This window comes from Lissotriton vulgaris, chromosome 8 (genome assembly GCF_964263255.1).
Source record: "Lissotriton vulgaris chromosome 8, aLisVul1.2, whole genome shotgun sequence".
Taxonomy (NCBI): domain Eukaryota; kingdom Metazoa; phylum Chordata; class Amphibia; order Caudata; family Salamandridae; genus Lissotriton; species Lissotriton vulgaris.
In genome coordinates this window covers 1393940587-1393954920 of record NC_141696.1, presented here as the reverse complement: position 1 = coordinate 1393954920, position 14334 = coordinate 1393940587, and the positions used below count along the sequence as shown (strand labels likewise).

General features: G+C 43.6%; 1 protein-coding gene across 2 annotated transcripts in view; it reads right to left on the bottom strand.

Moving 5' to 3' along the window:
• The window catches only part of LOC147698808 (E3 ubiquitin-protein ligase TTC3-like), a 1930429-nt gene that overhangs the window by 991774 nt on the left and 924321 nt on the right, over positions 1-14334 (bottom strand). For both annotated transcript variants that reach the window (XR_015299370.1, XM_086935404.1), the window contains exon 28: positions 5294-5563. Coding sequence is in view for 1 of the 2 variants with exons in the window: in XM_086935404.1 (XP_086791530.1) it covers positions 5294-5563 (270 nt within the window). In the remaining variant the exon portion in view is untranslated. The remainder of the gene's footprint in view (positions 1-5293; positions 5564-14334) is intronic.

Genomic DNA, 14334 nt, shown 5'->3' with positions numbered 1-14334 from the left:
AAAAGGCAACAAAGTGCAACTCCCGACATTCCAGAACCTCAATTCAATGAGCGACGGGCAGATTCTGCATCCAGACCTAGCATCGCTAAAATTGTCCGCATGGAACCTCATGAGTGGGAATTCCAAGACTTGAGCATTCCGCAAGACTGCAAACAAATTCTATCGCAATCCAGAGCTATGTCAACCAACAAGACATACACAGCAAAATGGACTTGTTTTGCCACTGGTGTGCCAGTCAAAATCTACACCCGTTGACAGTAACCCCTGAGGGTATTCTGCCTTACCTGTTGTCGTTATCTAAGGCAGGTCTGTCACATGCCTCGTTGAAGGTGCATTTAGCGGCAATATCACGATTCAGGAGAGTGCCAGGTGAGCCATCTCTCTGGTCTAACAAGCTAATAAAGGAGTTTGTTAGAGGGCTCTTTAGAGTTTTTCCGCTCATTCGGCGCCCGCCAGTGCCCTGGCACCTCAATACGGCCTTGGCGCAACTTATGAGGCCACCTTTCGAGCCTATACACAAGACAGACTTACAGTTCCTCTCGTGGAAGACAGCCCTACTGCTCGCCCTTACATCGGCGAGGAGGGTTAGCGAAATTCAAGTCTTTTCAGTGGAAGAGCCTTTTCTACAATTTCACCAGGACAGGGTTGTATTACGGACAAATCCTACATTTATACCCAAGGTCCCTACTTCTTTCCACCTCAACGAACCTATTATTTTGCCTATTTTCTTCAGCAATCCCTCATCTGAAGCAGAAAGAGCGTTGCATTCTTTGGACATAGCTAGATGTTTAAAGTTCTATATTGAACGAACAAAGACATTCCGCAAATCCAAACAATTATTTATCGCATTTGAAGGACAGAGGAAAGGACTTTCTCTGTCAAGACTGAGTATTGCCAGATGGATATCATCGGCTATCATGAAATGTCATGATAAAGCAGGAAAGCCGCTTCTTTCCAAAGTGAATGCTCATTCCACAAGGAAGATGGCGACATCAATGGCCTTGTTCGCAGGAGTGTCGCTGCCCGACATCTGCAGAGCGGCGACGTGGAAGAGTGTGCATTCATTTACCAAGCACTACTGTTTGGACACTGCGTGGAAAGAGGACACGGCAGTGGGACAAGCTGTTCTGAAACGTCTATTTCAATAATGTATACTTTGATTATCTGTTAATATTCTATACAGTGCATTGATATGTGTGTATATATATATATATATATATATATATAAATAATATGCTATTGTTTTAGATGGTTCTATTATGTTTTCTTTCGAGAACTTACACAATATGTTTTAAAGGGGAATTTGGTTTTTGTTCCTATCTGAATTGTGTATTTTAGATCATGTTCTAACGTTGTTTTGCTGCAGAACTTCCTTCTGGGTTCTATCCTGGAAACACTGCAGGTTTTGTGAGCACTACTTACTACTCTGATACAAGCATGTGAATCTATGAAAGATCTAATACTGGAGAAGGAATTAGTTACTTACCTGTACACTATAGTTCTCCAGTATTATCTTTCATAGATTCACATGCGCCCGCCCACCTCCCCGTTTCTCAGGCAGAACCTGTTTCTCGGTATTTATCCATGTCTCTCACTCGGGGACGGAAATCTGAGGCAGGAAGCTTCTGCTGGGGAGTGTGTGGGCAGGGCAGCAATGCTGATTGGCTAACTTTTGGACCAAACAATGAGGAGGTCCGGTTACCAAATACTACAGTCCCTATGGGCTTTTCTATGCAGTTTTATTCTCTATGTTACTGCTTTGGTCATTCTGTTACCGTGAGACTCCCACCATGACGACGGGGAAGATACAAGCATGTGAATCTATGAAAAATAATACTGGAGAACTATAGTGTACAGGTAAGTAACTAATTCCTTGCGATTGTTCAAATGTGTCTAAGAGAAAGTCTTCCTCTGCCTCATCAGAATGCATAGTGACCCCATGGTAAATGACAATTCTGTTCAACAGGTGACTGAAACCAATTTTATCTTCTGGGGGAGAAGGTTTTGATGGGTATGACTGTGGGTCAGGAATATCGGGCACATCCTGTGGATTTGGGTACTCCCAGTCTGCATCATCTATAGGGTATGGGAAAGGCTCATCTGTTTCTATCCCTCTACCTAAACTATACTCATCATCATTCTGAGGGGAGTGTGAGGATAAAAGAGGAGAATGTGAAGGAGATATCTGTGATGAATTGTTAAGAGGAACAGGTGATGAAGGAGAAGGAACTATAGGAGAAGAAGGGTGTATAGGAGATGTGGCAGAGTCCTTCTTCTTGGCAGGAACTATAGGTGTGGATGTTGCATCTGCCTTCCCCTTCTTGTGAGGTGTAGTGAATACATGACCTGTCTTTGGGTCAATGTAGATCATCTTTTGCAGAGGATCTGGTTGGAAAAGGTCTTCTCCTTGTGGAACCTTTGTCGGCGCCGATTTTTTCGGTTCTGGACGAGGTTGCTGTCTGTCTTTAGCCTTATGAGGTGTTACAATGTCCTTTGGCGTAGTTTTCGACACAAAGGTGTTATTTTCGGTGTCGTAGGCTGTTTCGAGGGCTTGGGCGCATCGGTATCAGGCCTTGTCGGTTTCGGTACCGAAGACGATGGCTTCGGAGTGGAAGCTGGTCTTGTTGGCTTCGAGGCATCGGACGCTGGCTGTGTACCCTTGTCTTTAGAAGTCGACGGTTTTGGAGCCGAGACTTCTTTCAGTTTTGTGCAGAGGGAGCTTGTGGGATCGGCATGTGCGGCTTGCTCGGTACCGAGCTACCGGAAGGCTTAGATACTTTCTTCGGAGCCGGGCTCGATGGCGGGGCTGTCAAAGTGGTTTTTCGGTCGCGACTGGGCCCCGGAGACAGAGTGTTGACCTTTGCCTTCGATCTGGGTGCTGAGTGTGGTGCAGGGGCAGTAGTACTCAAGCGCTGACCCAATGGTATGGAGTCATCTGAGTCGTCTGCCTCTGATACGATCTGGAGATCATCTGAATCTTCTTCGGGAACGAGCGGAACCTCCTCGTCGAAGATATCCACCGGTTCCGGAGCTGATCTCTGCATGTCGTGTCGACGGGCCCTCCGATCCCGGATGGTTATCTTGGATCGAAAGGACATGCAGGCTGTACAGCTGGATTCGTCGTGTTCTGGTGATAAGCACAGGTTGCAGACCTAGTGGTGATCACTGTGTGGAAACTTTGCTCCACACCTGGGGCATCCTTTCCATGAGGTGTAGGTCTCACGGCGTGGATAGGCCCAACGGCCCGCAACGACGACCGGAATCGAGCTGATGGAGTCGAAACGATGTTAGTCGATATTGAAAGTAGTTTGGTAAGTTTTTAGGAACTTTTTGCGCTTCGAAGTGCTTGAAAAGTCTATTTGTAGCTGGAGCGGAAAACTTTCCTCCGAATCCAGTGGCGGAAAAAACAATCTAGGATGGAGCAGATGCCCATGGGCACTATTGTCCAAGGGAGGAGTCACCTATCTCGTGACTACAAAGACTTCTTCCAAGATGACAACAACATGCAATCATCCGAGCACAACACCAGGTGGCGATCTAATGCTAAGTGTAGTATCTGCAGCTCATATGCCTCGAACAGATACTGAGCCTCCCCTATCCAAACACGACCACATAAGAGCCTCCAGACAACGAGAAATCCTAGAAAAGCGCTGAAACTGTGCCCAGCCTCAGAAAGAACTACAGGGCCATGTATGTAGCAGAAGCAAAATTACTTAGCAATCAGAGGCAAACTGAAAAACTAGCAAAATGTTTCCCCCCACTAATTAACTAGCTGTAACGCCGACTTGCATGAAGGGTAACAGCTTATAGAACATTATATCTACAATACAGTAAGAGCTTTATAATCTGGATAATTTGGATAGTAGAAATGATTTTGCAATAAGCGCCAAATGTCTGGCCACAATCATGGACAACTCTAATGCCCCCAACATTACTGAAGAAGTCTCTAATTAAAAACCCTATCGTCATTTTGATGCACCTATAATGCCTGATAGGAGGCCGGGGCTTTGTTAGGTCTGTGGAAAAGCCAGATGAAGCATTGAAGCGTTAAAATGTGTGCTCTTTTGTGGCAAAAACCACAGCCAGGTACAGAGAATGCATCGCACAATGTATAAAGGGATACTGATTTAATTACCGTATTGTGCTGCTCTTATAGGACAGCGGAGTCCTCCAAAAGATAGTGACATGTTTGCTGCAAAGAAAACAGCAGGACTTGGGGAAGAAAATATGTAGCATCAAAGATAAGAAACAGATTATAAAAAGGCCCAATGCTTTAACAACCGCGAGTGCCTCACGCTGAGAGTTTTTTTTTAAAACAAGCATTGGCCGCGCGACGTGGGAAGCTTGTAGTAATGTAAAAAAAAAAACGCTAGTGATGCGCGCGCAGCACCAGGAAAAAGTGAAAGTGAACGTGCTGGAAGGGAGGCAGATGGCGGCTGCGCACGTGAATGCAAGCGCTAGGCCACCAAAAGCCTGTGGCAGCACTTTAAAACCCAGATACAAAATGTCTCGCAGCGTATGCGCTGGCTCAACGAGACCTAAAAAAGTACGACTCCAACTGGCAATTCTCAATGAGAGACAACCAAGCATTAAAAGAACACTTCTCAAAATCTCCTTCATGTCTATTGGGCCACTTTCAATGTAGGTCACAAGGAGGACCTTTATACGCTATCCACGAAAAGACCATATTACGAGTTTAAATGCAACACAGTGGTGAGTGGATTCATTGCATCTGTGCGCTTCCTTGAACAATTGAGAGTGAAGCATAAAAGGGAGGAAATGTATGCTCTCCTAATATCCTTCTGTGAGGGTCTTCCAAGAGTTTAGGTCTGAATTCAGGATGACCTGATTTTAATGGGGCGAATGCTCAGGAGTTTTGGGTGTGGCCTGAAAAAATACTTTCCCTCAAAGGGCTCTATTGAGCCATAGTGGCTGTTGAAGAGATCTACCGTGCAGGAGAAAGCTGAGTTGAAACTTCATCTGTGTGGTTATATTTACCTTTATTGAACAGGACATCTGGACTCATTTGGTGGTATGATAATAAAATGTGATTGTGTCCTTGGTTCTGTTTATATCTTAACTAATAAAAATATTTCAAACTAAAATGGAATACTCAATCTAACCTCTTGACTGACATTCTTGGGTTAAGTGCACAAACGTGTATTCACATTCACGCCGAGTCGGGGAACTTTTTAAATATAGTTCAAGCAATTGTCAAGAATCATGCACACAAAATTAGTCAACACAAACGGTTTTCAAGACCTCTGAACTATCTGATTTTCTTCGTGCTTACCAATTATATTAAAATACGTATCCAAAGCTTGATGAAGTACTGGACACTGGAATAGTTCTTTATACTCTTCTAAAAACCATATTAGACACCGTCTCAGCTCAGGTGATTCTTCATCGAAATATTCTTTTACTTCAGATAATTCTCTGCTGGTAATCACTGAGTTCAGTCTGCTACCATATGTTTCGTTCCAAAGACTACAGAGTGATTCGAGGTCAAGCTGCAGTAGTTGATACAGATAATGAGACAGGAAAACATCTGCTGCCAAAAGACCTAAAAGGGAATAATCAAGAAAATCAACAGAGAAATCCGAATGTTTATCGATTACAAATTTTTAGCACTGTCAGAGAATATGCATCAAATCAATCGTAAAGTTAAAAGGATTGACCAAGTACCTGAACTTCTGCAGGAAACCTGTTTGCCTGCATATTCCTCAATCATGAAATCTGCTTGTTAAATGAATCAAGGTAATCATTTCAAAGAGCCAGTGCAGGTCGTACAAAAGAGTCAGTAATGCACTGATGCAAGTCACACTGCACAGCAGTGCGAATGGCTCTAGAGGCAACAGGTGGCTCGAATGTCTGACTGCTTCCATCTGACTAAAAACCACTGGCAAAACCAATAGGTAAGGTGTTGGTGGATAGCCTTTTGGCTTTGTCAATGCGTGTTTTGTCTTGTGGCGATTTTTGTACATAACTCTATTATTAGAGGAGTTGTCGGACACTCACCAATACAAAAAAAAAAATATGGATAGAAGTAAAAAAAAAAAAATGTGGGTCTCAAAAAGTACACATTGTCATAGTGTTCCAAGGCGCGGATTACTTTGTGCTGCTTTTGAAACAGAAGGATACGTCACTCTGTAAAGTTAGCCAACAGCTTAAGGGGGCTGCCCCATTTCCCCCTGCTGTAGCGTGTGAATGACAATTACAAACAAATAGATGAAAATGGGCTGGCCGAAAGCCGCTATAAGTAAATATATTATTAATGGAAGTTTACTAAAATCAAAACTTATTGGCTAACGGCTGACCTAAAAACAGAGGGAACAAACTTTATATAAATCGCATCGAAGGCAGATAAGAAAAACAAATTTTCAGAGGAACCAGTATCTATTAAAACATTGCAAAATGTTAATTTGCACTACAGACGGATATTTTTTTTTCAGTCTATTAATATGAACATATTTTATTGTCCTCATTTTTACAGCAAAGCAGCAGAACAGCATACATAGGGTTTAGCTTGGTGAAGTTGGAAAGGAGTAATTTAGGAGACAGCCTTTGAATGATAAACATCAATACAGCAGTGCGGAGGGTTACAGTAGTTGACAGATTTCGGAGGTATTCCCTAGTGATTACGTGATACGGGGGAGGGTGAGAGGGGGGTGGTGTTTCTGTAAATTACATACCAGATATTTACAAATGATGGTTAATGGGCATTAATGTCAGCAGTTAAGCAGTAAAAGCAATAGTGTATGGCCTTAGTGGTTACGCAATGATTACTATGGTGTCAGCTCTTGTTGGTTTGCATGTTTGAATGATGTTAAACTTCCTGGTGGTGACATGAGGCGGTTAGCAGTTACATATATCAGCCATTACTGTGGGAACTGTCTGAACAAACCATACCTTGTGTACATGCAAAGCTCACATTCACTAACAAAGCATTTTCTCGCCAGAGGTAACATGTTAAATGTTACCCTACTCGATGGATATAACTTTAAACAGCCTAGACGAACGGAAGACTAAGATCCGAACTTCTGACCACACACTTAAGCACAGGCTACTGAAGTGGGTACATTAGTTCAGTGAGCAGCATGCCTGCTTGGTGGTAGCATGGAGAAAGGGTGGGTTTGGTTACATACTACAGGGCCTTGAGCGAGTAACGGGGTGTGAAGTTTGGATTGTACTGTCATTTTACAAAGCTTTAGCCTATTTGTTCCTGGCCTAAGAATGAATTCAATGTAATATTTAAGCCAATGTATTTATTTTAATTAATTTCCGCAAAGTTTCTCAAAGTAGAAGCGGCAAGGAAGTATGTGGCATAAATTTTTTTTGTGTCCCTCAAGATGAACATGCCGGGTTTTGTGTTGCCGTTAGACCCATACATCAGAGGTCTGGCAGGACAAGACAATGATACATGATATTAATGGTGGCATTAAATTAAAGTTTGAGTTTCAAAATTACTTTAAATATGTAGACGGACACAAATTTTAAATAGAGAAACACTAAAAGTGAGAGGACTCATCAGCTGGGAAGAGCAAATCTACCTGGGACCCTTTGTAGCTCATAATTAGAGAAACCGTAGATGCTTTGTTCAGGTATATTTTAATTATAGTGTGAATTAGAAGGTATGAAGAAAAAAATCTTTCAGACAGTACAGATGAAGAAGTTACTTACCTTCAGTAATGCATTATCTGTTAGAGACTATCTAGCTGCAGATTCCTAACCTTTGGATTTCCCAGGCTAGATCCGGAAACTTTTGCTGAGCACTACCCTTAAGAGTGACGTAGGGTGGCTCCATTCCATTCGGCTCCGCATGACGTCGATGGCGTCAGTAGAGTCGGTTATGACGTCGCAGAGCCTAAATAGGCACCACCCAGGTGTGAGGACGTCAGTACTTTTTGTTTTTCCATGCCAGAAGTGCAGAGCCTCAAAGTGACTGACTTAGACGTGTGCAAAACTAGGGCCCTGAGAGGGGGGGTAACTCTAGACCTACAACATCAGTCTGTAAAGCAGGGAGGCATGGGTGAGGCTGTAAGGAATCTGCAGCTAGATAGAGTCTCTAACCAGATAATGCGTTACCGAAGGTAAGTAACTTGTTCATGTGGCAGGGACTTCTAGCTGCAGTTTCCTTACCTTTGAATCAGATACCCAAGCCATACCATGCAGGCGGTGGGTTGCAGACTCATGGACTAGACTAAAAAGTCTTGCAGGACTGAGCGTGCAAAGTGACCATCAAGGCAATAATGTTTTGCGAACGAGTGCAATGATGCCCACATCGCTGCCTGACAGATGTCTTGGACTGTGACACCCTGAGCCAAGGTCGTAGTCACCGCTTTTCCCTTGGTGGAATGGGCTCTTAATCCCTCAGGGGGCTGCTTTGTCACCAAGGCATAATAGATTTGAATGCAGAGAACAACCCAATGAGAGATGGTTCTTTTCTGCACTGCCTTCCCCTTCTTTGCCCCCACATACCCCACAAAGTTGATCATCCGCCCGGACCTCTGTTGTGCGGTCAAGGTAGAACAGCACCGCTCTTTTTGGGTCCAGTCGGTGAAGATGCTCCTCTTCCTTAGAAGGATGTGGGCGAGCAAAGAAGGTGGGCAAAGTAATTGACTGACCTAGATGGAATGGGGTCACTTGCTTTGGCAAAAATGATGCCCTGGTGAGAACCATCACTTTGTCCGAAAGGACATAAGATAAGAAGGCGATCAGGATAATGCCTGCAACTCACTCACCCTCCGGGCCGTTTGAAATCGCCACTAAGAAAGCTCTTTTGATGGTCAACAGCTGGAGGGATCATTTGTGCAAAGGCTCGAAAGAAGCGCACATCAGGTAAGTGAGGACCAAATTAAGGTCCCATTGTGGCATAATAAGGGTGTGGGTGGAAATAGAGAACCAGCCCTTTAAGAAATCTATTTACAATAGGAGATTTAAAGAGAGAAGGCTGGTCTGGCAGCCGCAAAAAAGTGGACAGAGCAGAAAGGTAACCCTTGAGAGTTCCCAAGGCAGAGCCCTGCTGGGCAAGGATCAGAATGAATAAAAGGACAGAAGAAAGAGGCGCAGAAAGAGATAGACCCTTCTGATTGGCTGATGCCCAAGTTTGGTCTCTTTTACAACAAGAGGGTGATATGCTACAAAAGGGAATGAGGCCTAGGCCTTTTTCTTTCTCTTTTGTACCTACTGCTATGGTATATTTGTTACCGAGGATCCCATTCCGCCGACGGGAATGATACAAAAGCATGGGAATCTATGAAAGTTCCAATACTGGGGCAATACAAATTTCTGCCAACTGCAGAAGCATACCGACTTAGTGGAGGGCCGCCTGGCCGGCAGAATAGCATTACAGACTTCGGGAGGAAGGCCAAAAGCCATCAATTACTCCGCTCAATCTCCATGCATGGAGGCGCAGAGTTGACCGGTTCGGGTGGAGAACCCTCCCCTGCTGCTGCGACCGAAGATCCTCCTGAAGGGGCAGCCTGATCCACACTCATGCTCAGAGGCTCTGGATACCAGACTCTCCTTGCCCAGTCTGGCGCCACAAACATGAATTGGGCCCGGTCGCTCCTCATCTTCTTCGGAACCCTGGGCAGGAGTGATAAATTCTTTATTGTATAGTTAATAAAAACCGTTACAATATACCAAGTAATAAAACCACTTTCCTTTGCGCACTATATACATAAAATACAGATGATAAAACTACCATTAGTAAAAAAGATAAAAACACAGCTACAGGGGTTTTCCTATGTGAATTAGTAACTTGTACAGAGTAGTTTAGATAACAGATTATAAATCAGCCAAAGCAGTTCGCAATATCAGAGTTCAGAAATTCGAGTTCGTATTGACTTTTAGGTAATTTTTCAAAGTTGATAACATATTTAATAATTCGACAGATGAATTGAGGATCCTCTGAGTCCAGCGCATTTAATATTGCTGAACGACATGTGCGAATACCTTTTGCATTGAACTTTTCCCTGAGTAAACTCTGACGATCATGCTCTAGCATTGGGCAAATGCAAATCAGGTGGATCATGTCTTGCACTGCAGCGCCACATAGGTTGCAATCCTTCGGGCCAGGAGACCTCCAGCCTGGCTGGTCGGCGTTTGTTGGTAATTTTTCCCATACGTAGCTTCAAATACTTTAATTTTAAGTGTGGAGGGAAGGCGAGACCTAGATACGCAGCAGGAACCGTTTTTTTATAGGATTGTATTATCATCCAGGCATGCACACGGCGTCTTAATGCCAATATGTCTTCAATCAGCGAGTGCGTATTGGCTGCTTTTTTTGCAAGCTGTTTAAATGCTAATGGTGGTAATTTCTTTTGCAAAACAGGTGTCATCCCAGTGCTTGTCAAGGAAGATTTTAGGTACTTCGCATAGTTGGATTTCGGGTTGCTTTGCAGAGCTTACCAAATGGCAGAATTAATTTCTATGTCACAATTGAGCCAGATGTTATACCAGAATTTGATTGACTCGTATTTTTTGTGCAATATTTCAGACTGAAGTCCAAATTCTAGGCGTACCTGTACTGGTGAAGCATTGCACAGTAAATTGATTACCCGTTTGTACACTCTTGTTTGGATTTTATCTAGTAACGGAGCACTTCTTCCATTGTGTACCACACTACCGTATGCTATCGTTGGTAGTAACTTAGCTTTAATGACTGTAAGAAGGGGAGTGAACAAAGGGCCTTTTAGCTGTTTTGATAGGCTGCAGAATGCATGCAATAGAGCTGCTCCAAGCATTCTATGCGTGGAGAATGTGAACCGTTTGTCCAGATGTATCCCCAGATATTTGTAACTGTCCACTACTTCCAGGTTCATGTTATTAATTGTAAAATTCAGCTGTTTCGGACGATGATGCGTTATGATCAAGACCTTTGTTTTTGTGCTGTTTATTTCCATCAGATTAGTTTTAGTGTATACGGCCAGCTCATGCATAAGACGTTGCAGCCCTATTTTCGTTTGACTGAGGAGGACAATAAAGTCCGCATAGGATAGATGCGTGAGGGCCAAAGTTCCTAACCATGGAGGATGTGCAATGACCCCATCTAACCTTAGAGTCAGATCTGCCATAAATAAATTAAACAGGTGAGGGGCCAGGACGCAGCCTTGCTTCAATCCTTCAATGGTTGCGATCTTCCTTGTTAACCTTTGGCCATTGTCAATCTTTACTTGCATCCAGGTGCTGGAATAAAGGTCCATAATTGGATTTAGGATCGTGTCCGGCAGGTCCTGATGCTTTAGTTTGGCCCATAATGTTTGACGGCTGACACGTCAAAGGCCGCCTTAAAATCCACAAAACATAGATGTAAAGCTTGATGGTCTTGTAGGCTTTTTTCGGCAATCAAGCTTATTGCCATGACATTTGCCATTGTGCCTATACCACGTCGAAACCCTGACTGATTTACGGGGATTTTGTTATTTTCATCGGACCATTTTACGAGATCGGCTAGAACCAATGAAGCGTAAAATTTGGCCTCTGCGTCTATCAGCGCAATCAGGCGATAATTTTCCGGGTCCTTACGATCCCCGCCCTTGTATATCGGGTTGATGATCGCACCCCTCCAGCTTTCCGGAATACTACTGGTAACGTTGATCGTCCAGAACAAGTTGTTAAGATTGCTGGCCCAGAAATGTGGATCTTGCTTGTAGATTGCCTGAGGAACACCGTTCGGTCCTGGAGCACTGTCTTGCCTACTTTTCTTTATAATTCGTAATAATTCCATTTCTGCTTTGTCTTGAGTGGTTTGGCCCCAGTCTTCATTTTTCTTATCCTGTAAGTGTATCAAGTCGGAGGCAATTACAGCTGGTGATTGTTGAGTCATGGGGTTTATTGAGAATGTGTCAATTAGATGTTGGACCCATGCCTTCTCCGAAACGCAAGTCATACTTATGATGTTTGAGGTTCTGTTCATTGAATTTATCTGCGACCAGAATGCTCTAGAGTCAGATTTGTTTGCATTATATACTATTTTCGTCCAGAAATCGATGTCTGCATTTTTTTCCAATCCAGATTTGTTTCTTGTATAATTTCTTTAGAAAGCGTACATCCTGCCATACTTTGGAATGGGAGTTATGACCTTGAGCTCTCCTCAAGGAATGTCTCAAGCGCCTTCTCAAGGCACATGATGCCTGACTGAGATGGATGTTGTTGTTGCCTTTCAGCATCTTTTTAGGGTAACTCCTACTTTTGGTAATTTATTCAGAAAGGTGGTCCAGGTTTGAATGGTCGGTTGATTTTCTGGGGAGAGCATTAGCATTAGATTTTTTGCGTCTAACGCTATCTGTGGTAGTGTGGCAGACGTCCACCTTAGACGTTTCAAATTTATCATCGAGGTTTCCCCTGCTATTATTGTGGGCTCCAGATGTTTTTTTGGAGTTATTTTAAGTTCGATGTGCTGGACCGAATGATCGCTGTTAGGTGTACATATGATTTGGAACTTCGTACTTAGCCCAAGGAGGGGAAGAGTGACGATAGTATAGTCCAAGATTGAGCTTTATCTGGGGCCAATGTACGTGCAGTTGGCAGGTCTATCCGGTTTTGTTCTCCCGTTTAACACGGGCATGCCTAACTGCTCAAGATCCCACATTAGTTGGCGACCCATTTTATAAGTTTGTTTAGCCAACGGTATCATCTGAGTTTCTACTGCCCATATTTCATTAGCAGTAATGATGTTTTCTTCATCTTCAGGGGCATGTAGTAAATTAAAGTTGAAGTCTCCTGTGAGAATTATTTCCCAGGTAGGATGTTCGATGCGAAGTTCTGCTATAGCAACGCTAACTTTTTTGTAAAGCTCTTGTTTTGTTGTTCTTTTCGGGTATGCATATATATTAATAAGTATGATTGTATCTATATCAACGGATGGACCCATTTCCAGTTTTATTATTTGCACGTCTGGGGTGGTCGAACTTAGTTGAGTGGACTTGATTTTTAGCGCCGTAGAGATATAAACTGTCAGGCCCCCCTTGGCTCGTTCTTATTGCTGGGTTCGAGTGGCACTGACGTGATGACCTATTCTACCTGGCACTTCAACGGGTGTAGTTAGCCATGTTTCTTGTAATACAATTATTTCACTCGAGTCCCAGGACTCTGTCTTGCCTTTGTTACTTAAGATATCTTTTGCTCCAGCGATGTTCCATGATAGGATTTTTATGGAGGTTTGATCAGTTTAGTTGCCCAAAATCTGATTACATTCCTCTCTGGTACCGCTGTGCGTTCTGTACTGGTGATCAGATTTTGGATTTTCAGCGCCAATGGCACTATGCAACACTGAGTATATGATATCTTTTTCTACTGAGATTTTTTTTATCGGAGCGCCTATCATTAGGAAAGGGAGAGGGTAGCCTGGTGTAACCTCTTCCCCGAGTGAGATTCCCCACTCTTCAAATTTTGTAATTTCTTGTAATATGTCCTTAACTATTTCGGCATTCCTCCAAGTTGCTAGGGTGCCTTCCTTTGCTGGGTTGTTTCCTGGAATTACAAGTTCTATGGCTAGTAGGTCAGCGGTGGTTATGTATTGTAAACTTGGGATTTCTGCCATTAGGCTTAAGATGTTTCCTCTGTTCAGGTAGTCTTGTGGGCCTTTTGATTGATAGTTTGGGATGAGTAGTATCCTTCCTTTTATGTTTGATTAATCATCATTTTTTGGCATGGGGAAGGTTACTTCCTGGTCGTTTGTCCGGAGTCTTATTGCAACTTTGTCATATTTGTCATTTGAATCATTGGGTGAACTTTTTTTGTTGTACTTGTGGTCCATCCCAATTTTTGCTCGCGACTCATTTACCTTGTGTATGTAAATGTAAATGTAGGTATACTTGTATAGCGCAACATGTCACCACAAAGGGCATCCTGGCGCTTGCCTAGGGAACCCGTCCTGGTATTCCCCTGTGAGAAGCCCTGACAGGGTGTCCACAGGGTGAAAGTCAGGCATCCCGCCGCGAGGGGCCGTTGTGGAGATTAAGCAAGCTATTGCCCAGAGTCGCAGAGTGTGAACCCGTGAGTCGAGGAGGCACCGGGACGAGAATTATCGAGTCCGTGGAATTTTAGCCCAAGACCGGCCGGGGCGGGGAATTGAACCCTGGTCCAGGACCGATCTCAGATTCCGGGTCTGCCGCCTCTAACCCCTGAGCCACACTTCTCCTTTGCTATGACATTCGGATTATCTATCTTCGGGCCACTGGCCCTAATGGATAAGGCGTGTTCTTGATTGGTTATCTGAAAGGCAGTTTCTTTTTCCGTGCCTCCGGAGTTCTTTGGGCCGTCATATTCAGAGTTAATGTTGACTAATAGCCGATTTTGATGGCTCTTGTCAACTTTCACTGTAACTTG